Consider the following 9907-nt stretch of genomic DNA (forward strand, 5'->3'; position numbering starts at 1 on the left):
GGTGGGAGACACTTTGTTCCTAGAACTGAAGAAACACAATGCTATAGGTGACCATTGTCAGTGATTGACTGGCAAGCCTTGGCTGAGGAGAGCCTGTTGTTATATGCTAAACATAAGAAGTGTTGAAGGATAATTTCTAAAAAGAGATTGAAATCATGACTCCTACAAATATAAAATAAACCTATATCAATGATTTTATTTAGCTCATTAATTAATGAGGGAACCAGAAACGTGTTACAGTTGGTTTCAAAGGAAAATCCAAGGAGCAGATGTACTTCTGCCTATTAGGAATGCTGACATGAATTTGCTTACTAGATGCCAAGCTGGCTGCTTCTGAGGGAAGTCAATCCAACCTCTACCAGACGGAATGTGATTTCTAGGAATAGGAATTATTTACATTGCTATCAGTTTTCTACAAGGTAATTTCTAACTCCGCAGAGTTGTAAAATAGCCTAGTCAAAATGCAATGAAAAGCAGAGATAACCCTAGTTGAGATACCTGCGAAATTCTAGGCTTTCTCACTTTATGTAGGAGAAAGGTAGAGGCCATTCAGGAGAGAGAGTGATCTTGCGTTACTAATCTCCTCTCTGAATATGAGCACCTGGAACTTGGGGGAAATCGTTTCTATTAATAGCTGTCACTTCTCTTGTTTCTGTTCCTGCCCGTGTAATTGAGATTGCCTTTGTTGAGGAGTTTTGAAGGCAAGTGTCTTCCTTTGGAACAATTGAGTAGGGAAGGACTGGCTTCACAGCTGGAGTAGAAGTCTTAGCCAAGTCGTTTGGAATCATTATTGTTTCTGGAAGGACTCCCAGTTTTGTCTTAAGAAAAGGTGTATAGTTATAAGTACTTTAACATTACAAATTCTGAACCCCTGTGGGGGAACAGCAGACTGTATAAACACTTAGCCATTTCAAATAGCCAGCTTTACATAATGCTTACCAGAGTATGCATCATTAAATATTAATCCATTTGTAAATTACAGATTTTATCACTCTATGTACTTGTTGCTCTTTCTCCAGGGGCCAATACCACAATACCGTTCAAACAACTTAAACTAAATCTTACAGGTAAAATAGGTTCTAGAAGGTTCTATAGCATTGCTACTCAAAATGTGGTTCCTAGAAGGGCATTTGTTAGAAATGTGGTATCTCAGGCCCCTCACTTCAGACCTACCAGATTAGGATGGGTATTATGCACTGGTGATTTGTAAGCCTTTTATAGTTTGAGAAGTTCTGCTCAATAGCATCAAGCCCAAAAGTCACCTCTGATGTCTTTGATGTTTTCACAGGAATTGCCTACCTGTTTGCCAAAGCTTATCTCGTTTCCAAAAAACCACAGTACCTGGACACATGTATCCGGTGTGGAGAACTTACGTGGCAGAAGGGCCTGCTAAAGAAGGGGCCTGGCATTTGCCACGGTGTGGCTGGCAGTGCCTATGTCTTCTTGCTGCTATACCGGCTCACAGGAAACTCTAAATACATCTACCGAGCCCAAAGGTCAGCTTCTCTGCACATGTATTTTTTTTTTTTCTAAATGACATGTATTTTTTTTCTAAATTTTAATCTAATTCATGTTCTGAATAGGTAATAGCGTCACATAGTTTGAGAAGCGAAAAAAGAAATACATCAACTGTGCACTCCAGCAACTCGGTTCACTTCCCAGGTGACCATCAGTGTTACCAGTTTCTTAATGATCTTCTCAGAGATATTCTGTGTATATATATAAGCGAATAGGTGTACTATATATAGAGTTTTGTCTTTTTTTTATACCAGTGGTAGCACCTTGCTATCTTAGCGATTACCCTAAGTACATAAACGACTCTTCATTTTTTTTGTTGCATAATATTACATCATACGATGAACCAGAATTTAGTCACTGGGTCCCATGGAGAGGGATATGTGGATTATTTCCAATCTTTTGCATTACAAATAATGCTATCATGAGTAACCTTGTGTTTATATCATTTTGCATGTGTATGGGTATATCTGAAAGATAAAGCCCTAGAAGTGGAATCACTGGGCCAAAGGGTGTGTATATTTGTGCTTGCTTTTTTATTACGGTAAGAACATTTCACATGACATCTATCCTCTTAGCATATTTTTAAGTATATGATACCATATTGTTAGCAATTGGCACAGCGTTGCAGAACAGATCTCTAGAACTCATTCACCTTGCATAGCTGAAACATTATGCCCATTGAACAATAATTTTCCACTTTCCCTCTGCCCCCAGCTCCTGGCAACCACCATTCTATGCTTCTGTGAGTTTGCCTATTTTAGATACCTCATATAAGTGTCATCATGCAGTATTTGTTTTTTGTTTTTTGTTTTTGTAACTGGCTTCTTTCACTTAGCCTAATGTCCTCATTTATCATTTAGAACGGTGTCTGACACATAACTGCAATGTAAGTGTTTGCTGTTATTATTACTAAGAATTAGAGTTCTATCATTCCAGATATTTCTCTATGCACAAATGCATGTTTGTATACCTGTGGATATCTACCTATCTATATATGTATATATTAATAAGATCCTACTATTATGTATGTATGATAATACTATACATACTGTTCATAGATTATAATTTTAAATGAACAATTTTTAAGGGATATCCTTTGTTTTGGTTTGTATAGATCTATATCTACCTCATTGTTTAAATGACTATATAGTTATTCATTAAAGATGTACCATGATTAATTTAACCAGTCTTTAAGTAATGGACACTTGGTACCTGTGCAATCTTTACTAATAGCAGACAAAATTGTCCCACGTATCTAGTGCATACATAGCTATGCACTTGTGCAAGCATTTTTTGTCAGAAAAATTTAAACATTGAAGTCATCAGACTCATAGGTCTCTCTAGCCTGTTTTTTTTATCTTTTGCCCATTTTTTCCTATTGTGATGCTTATATTGAGAATTGTAACTCTGTTACAATATATGCTGTAAATATTTTCCTACTTTGCCATTTGTCTTTCTACTTAGCTCATGATCTTTGGCCAGACCAAAATTTTAAATATTTTTCTTGTCAAACTTTCAAGATTTCTGGATTTTGTGTTAAAAAGACCTTTGCCACTCCAAGATTACAAAAATATTAATTTACATTGACTTTTAGTACCTTTGTGATTTTAACTTTTAAAAAATAAATGTATACCTCCTTCACCCATTTTCCCCACCCATTTAAAAGTTATCTTAACTTTCAAATCTTTGATTAATCTAGAGCTTACTTTTTTTTAATGGTGTTATCTGGGTATCTATCTTTGTGTTTTTTAATGAAAAAACAAAACTTTCCATTAATATCTGTTGGCCAATTACCTGAATGATTTGAAATGCCAATTTTATCGTAAACAAATTTATATAAACAAAAATTTATATAAATGTTTGTTTCTGGACTTGCCATATTTTATTATTCATTTGTTTCTAGTTTTTCTTAGCTATTTTCTCTCATTTTCTCTTCCAATTGTATTTTAGAATGAATTTTCAAATTTTAAAAACTCCTGTGTCAATTTGACTGGAATTTCAATAAATTTATAGTTTATTTAGTGAGAATTAACATCTTCAGGATGTTGTTTTTCTATCCAGGAATATGGTATGTTTTCCCTTTATTTAAGTTTTCAGAAATATCATTTGGTAAAGCTTTGATCTTATGAAGAAGGTCTTGCATGTTTCTTGTTAATTTTTATTCCTAGATATTTTCTGTTTCCAGGTTTGTGAGTAAAATCTTTTCCTGCATTATATTTTCAGGTCATTTATTACTGCTATTTATGAAAGCTTTTTAAAATATGCATATTATTGCAGTTTAGCAATCTAAGATACACTTCTTGCCTATAAATCTACATGTATCTTATAAACATCTTGGTTTATATATATAATGATATATCTGGCCACCTTTCTGAACTCCATTACTATTTCTATGAGATTTTCATTAGGGTCCATTGGGTTTTCTAAACAGACACACATATTTGCAAATAATTATAATTTTGTTACTTCCTTCCTCATTTGTATACTCCCCCTCCCACCTTTTTCTATTGCCTGGGTCAGAATCTCTATAACAGTGTTCATTAATAAGAGTGATAGTAATGCTGATTTTATTAGGAATGCTTCTGTGTTTCACCCTGACGTTCGAAATTTATCCTTAGGATGTTCATGTCAGATCATGACATTCCTCTGTTCAGGATAATCCAGTGGCTTCTCATATGCCTTAGAGTAAAAGCCAAAGTGTGTCCTCTGAACGAACAGCATTATAGGATCTCGCCTCCCATTACCTCTGTGAGATTATCCTCTACTCTTTTCTTTCTGGTTCTTTCCACGGTGGCTTCCTTGTGATTCTTTTAAGATACCAGGTGCAACCCACCTTGTGGTCTTCCAAGTGTCAGTTCCCTCCACCTGTAATGCTCACTTTCTACATTTATCTCCCATCCCCCTCACTTCATTCAAACCTTCACTCTAAAGTCGTTTTCTCAGAAAGGCCTTCCCAAGCCAACTTACTTAATATTCAGTGTTAAAAAACATGATATATTGGGGTGCCTGGGTGGCTCAGTTTGTTAAGCGTCCAGCTCTTGATCTCGGCTCAGGTCATGTTCTCATGGTTCATGAGTTCAAGCCCCACATCGGGCTCTGCGCTGACGGTGCAGAGCCTGTTTGGAATTCCGTCTCTCCCTCTCTCTGCCCCTTCCCCACTTGCTCTCTATCTCTCTCTCAAAATAAATAAATAAACTGTGAAAAAAAACCCATAAAATATCCTCTATGATATTTGCCTGTATGCACTGAGGGAAAAATACTAACGTATGTCAGTCCTCCATTTGAAGCTTCATTGTTCAGGAATTCTGTTAACATATTTTGATTCATGGCTGCCTAATCTGTTTGGTTGCAGCCTGACCCTTTATTTCCTAAATGTAGAAAAAGAAAGTGATTTGGGACTCTGTCTAGACTAATGCAATATCACCTTTGGGATAGATTTCATCAGAGATTTTCATGCCCTAGAAAGCCTATTAAAAAGGGCCAGAATGGGGCATCAGGGTGGCTAAGTTGGTTAAGCATCCAACTCTTGATTTCAGCTCAGGTCATGATCTCAGGGTTGTGGGATCAAGGCCTGTGTCATGCTCCACGCTGAGTGTGGAGCCTGCTTAAGATTCTCTTTCTCCTCCTGCCTCTCTCCCCTGCTTGTGTTCTCTATCCCTCCCCGAAATAGTAATAAATAATAATACTAATAATAATAAGGGCCAGAAGAACCCCTCTATTTTTCTGGTAGACCAGTCCCAGCTTACAGAGTCTTAGTTATAAGGTTCTGGGGTCCAGGGCCCTTCAGACAGCTTCCATTTCTCACTTATAGGTAGAGCCTGAAAATGTGCAGGTAATATCTGAATATTTGGGGGTCACTGCATTTAATGCTTTAGTGTACTGAAATTTCCACGTCATTATAATTCAAAGTTAAATATGTCATGGCCCAAATTGGGGAAACTTGCCTAATTTTGGCAGTTCCTAAAACAGTAATGTCAAACAATATGTACCTTTCTTTAATAAACATTACTTGGTCATCAGTTGAAATTTATAGTTGCAAAAAAATAGTTGATAATGATTTCAGATTTTTCTATCATTATTTAATTATTCAGGTTTTCTACCTCTTCTTGAATTAATTTTGGTAGTGAAGATATCTCTATGAAAATACTTAGTTCATATGGATTTTCAAATGTTTTATGTAAAGCTTTAACAGTAGAGTTCCATGGTATTTTAAATTTCCCATATCTGTGATTCTATGCCCTTTTGCATTCCTAATGCCTTTCCTTTCTGGTCAGACACCAGCGTTTTGTCTATGTTGTTCATCCTTTCAAGGAACTGAGTTTTGGTTTTATTTATTGATTCTTTTTGTTTTTCTTTCACTGCTTATTTCATTACTTTCTGCTTTTATTTTGATTTTTCTAGTGTTCTTTTCCTTTATTTTCTACAGTCAAAAAGGTTAATTAGAATACCTTACACCTTTCTAATAATAGCAATAATAATAATAAAATCCTCACGTGAATGAATTTTCCCGAGTTCAATTTTTGTCATAATCAATAGGTTTTGATATGTAATGTTCTCAGTGCCTATACTTCTTTTTAGTTCTATAATTACCATTATGACTTATATTTTCACAGAATTTTTTTAGAAAAATGAATTTGTTATTTTGAATTTTGCATCAGTGTGTAGATTTTGAAACAGTCATTATCATTTTAATATGATAACGCACGATACCGGTCAGAACACACTGAAACTGCTACTCTCATACATTTCTGGTACTCTTATAAATTGCTATAAGGCATTTAGGAATTATTTTGAAAAGCACAAAAATGTTTATCATATTATTTTTAAGTAAAAAAATGTAGGAGACTAAATATTGTACCGACTATAATTTCAATAATAAATAAATCAAAGCTGAGGGGAAAAAAGGTCAGAAGGAGAAAGAGAAAAATTAAAGTATGGTGGAACGATAGTCTCTGTTTTATAAATATTCTGCTATGTTTATGTGAAGAACGATATATCGAATGCTTGTCATATGCTCGGAGCCTAATATATGGTATCTTTAATCTTGGCCAAGAATCTTTTTTTTTTTAATTTTTTTTATTTATTTTTTTTAATATATGAAATTTATTGTCATATTGGTTTCCATACAACACCCAGTTCTTGGCCAAGAATCTTATAGAATTCTGCAACTTCACCATTTTAAAGTCAGATTAAGAAATTTGCCAAAGGCCGTATAACATGAAATTGTCAGGATTGGGTATCTCAACCCCAAATGCTTCCTCTTTCTTAGTCTAGGGTTTGTGAATTTACTTGAGAAAGTATTATGTGTCGAACTGAAATGTCGCATTGTCTTCAACTCTGAATGTGTGTAGTAAGCCACAGGAGAATTAGCAGTGGCTGTGACTCTCACCAGTAGAAGTCATAGATATTCTCACATCATATGACTCTTGTTGCAGATATTATTAAATATATTTGACTCTCATTGCTACTTGGAAATGTCAGCAACTATTAGACCTACTACTAGATCTTGTTATTTAATGTGTTAATAAAGAACACATATATTATTGTTCCACAAATTTGCTTTAAAAACTTCTGCTAACTGTGCCTTAATATAATGAATTTCCTTGGGGATCCTATGCATTTTATTTTCTGAATTTGAAGACTTTCTTCTGGAAGGAGTCCAGACTGCAAAATGATCCGTGGCACTGTAAAGGTTATGATTCCTTAAAGCTATACTTTGAAGTTTCATTGCATAATTACAAATTTTGAATTAACTCTTAAGAGGTGTCGTTATTCTACTGTTTAAAATCTTGAACCCCATTTAAAAAGTACATACTCAGGAAAACAGTTGATAGAAAAATTGTACCAAACAGAATTGCAATGTGTTTCTTGCTGATTTATTTTAAGCTGCTCTTGATAATTCCAAGAGCCCTAAAAAAGATCAAATAAGTAATTATGCTTTGCAGGCCCCCCCCCTTACATAGTAGCAATAATCTAAATTTATGGCAGTTTCAGCTCTCAGGCCTTACCAACCCGTGAGTTCCAGCCTCTGAATCGGTGATTGTTTGTGTTGTTGACAGAAACCAATAGAGCAGGTCCCTAAAGAGATGACACAGGTCACAGCATTTTCAAAGCTGTAAACTACTAAAAATGTTACTCATTATAAATAATTTGGATAGGATTTGTGGCAAATACAGGTAGCAGAAAAAGGATCTTTCATGGAGAATCTAGAGGCCAGTGATTTAGTTTTAAGGCACATGTCCTAAAAATAATCTATCTTGTAGCTGAGTTTGCTATTTGATGTCATGATTATAAAATGTTGCTTGCCTTTTCCCATTTTTCTTACTCCTTTGTTTGCCCAAAGCACAGATTGTATAAAATCTTGCCCATTTATTTTCACAGCCTCTGCTCTCTGTCACATATAAATGAAACCCAGCTCAGAAATGATATGCCTGCAGAAGCACAGCGTATTTACTCTTTTAAAGGAACAGTCATATATCAGCTTGCTTCTATTCAAGATAAATAAAAAATATGGCTATTTATCTGTCTCTTTTACTTTTCACTATTGGATGACAGAAGGAATGAAGTCCTCAGAAAATACCAAACTGCTCTGCTTTGCAAACTCTGACAATAGTTGAATTTGCTTGTCAAGATAATTTATTGTGAAACATACACAGTGATATAATGGATCCTCTTTAAAAAAACAAAAAACAAAAAACAAAAAAAAAAAAAAGCTTTCTTGAAATATTATACAGTTCCAGAAAGAAAATGGTGCTAAAACTTTAACTTAGCAGAGAGGAGGAAGAAGCAATCCAAAACTATTAATATGTTAAAAGTGTTCATATTTTCTTCTTCTCTTAGGTTTGCTGAGTTTTTATTTACCGAGGAATTCAAGGCTGGTTCTCGGGTCCTTGAAAGTATATACAGCTTGTATGAAGGCTTCTCCGGGACGGTGTGCTTTCTGATCGATCTGCTGCAACCCAATCAGGCGGAGTTCCCTCTCTTCAGCGTCTTTGTCTAGAAGGCTCCATCTCCCACTGTGGCCCTGCAGAAGGTCCCTGAGATTTCCCAAGCCTACCCGAGGCAGTTTCCACATAAGCCACATTCAATGGTATCACAACCATGAGCCTTAACATTGCCGCCCGGAAGGAAGGGAGGGAGAGAGGGAGAAGGCAGGTGAAGGCAACATGATGCTAGACTTAAGGGAGAACGGTTTGAGAACCTGCAAAATAAAGACACCACAAGTCCTCTAAAAACCGTAGAGATTTAACATTTCAGGGAGTAGATGTGAAACCTGAGATCAGAGGAAAAAGGGAAAGAGAAATCATGGTTTTCAGTTATGGCATAGAAAACAAAACTGAAATGTGGACTGGGGTAATAAAATGGCAATACCTTTGCAATTGGAAAGAGAATTTGACCATTTGTGGGTGCCTTCCACCCCTAAATTCAGAAATAAACACAACCGAAAGCTAAAATAATTGCCCAGCTGAAAATTGCTAGCTAGGAGGGATGAAATGTCAGGTTGCTGAAGGACAAAAAAGGAAACTCCTGGTTGTTCAATCCCTTTACTTGTTGACATTCATGATTTTTACTGAATGGAGAAGTTTGCATATGAATCTCTATTTTTAATCACTACCCTGATCACTTTAAGGGAAACATATCATAACTTTTTTTAAGATTTTATTTTTAAATAATATCTACACCCAACACGGGGCTCAAACTCACAACCCCAAGATCAAGAGTTGCACGCTCTTCCGACTGAGCCAGCTGGCCACCCTGAAATATATCATCACTTAGTTTAAATCTTGAAATTCGAAGTTTCTTTAGGCCTTGCATCTCTTTTCCTGGTTCCTTTTTCTTTCCTAAAGCTCAATTAGAATAGTAAAACTCATAGGCTAGCAAATACTGTGACAAGTGTTGCTGTCGAGTGTTTTTCTCAATTTGAAGCCTGAGCTGTGTATTGTCTATTGTTAATCAATGTTAAAATGCTTATGCAATCCCTATGAAGCTATCAGCTGAATTGTAAAATACCCTCGTGGTAAAAATCACTCACTCGTCTCAAAGGTCAGGGTAGCCACTACAAAGGTATGTCGTTTCTGCCTTTGAAGGAATACTGTGTCCCCTGGGACAGGCAGACCCTGGCTGAAGAAGGGACCTGGTGATGGTGAAAAAACATTGCTAAAGTTTCTGCTATTAGATTAACACATGAGTAAACTCCCTGGCTAATCACCTTACTTTCCAAGACACAGGCTCCACTAGAAACTGTCTACAGTACCCACTGAGCCAAGTTGCCATATTAAATCCAACCCTCCTGTAAACACACAGAAGTTGTAAAACTACTTCAGGTAAATAGGGGTTTGCAGAACACTGTAGAAGCATTTGTCAGATGAGAACACACACTGACCCTTTC

General features: G+C 35.9%; 1 protein-coding gene across 1 annotated transcript in view; it reads left to right on the forward strand.

Annotated features, from left to right (window-relative positions):
* The window catches only part of LANCL3 (LanC like family member 3), a 94819-nt gene extending 85319 nt beyond the window's left edge, over positions 1-9500 (forward strand). The window contains exons 4-5 of the mRNA XM_058713149.1: positions 1289-1496; positions 8359-9500. Coding sequence (XP_058569132.1) covers positions 1289-1496; positions 8359-8518 — 368 coding nt within the window. The 3' untranslated portion in view covers positions 8519-9500. The remainder of the gene's footprint in view (positions 1-1288; positions 1497-8358) is intronic.
* The last annotated feature ends 407 nt before the right edge of the window (positions 9501-9907 follow it).

The sequence above is a fragment of the Neofelis nebulosa genome, chromosome X (assembly GCF_028018385.1).
Source record: "Neofelis nebulosa isolate mNeoNeb1 chromosome X, mNeoNeb1.pri, whole genome shotgun sequence".
In the NCBI taxonomy this organism is placed as follows: domain Eukaryota; kingdom Metazoa; phylum Chordata; class Mammalia; order Carnivora; family Felidae; genus Neofelis; species Neofelis nebulosa.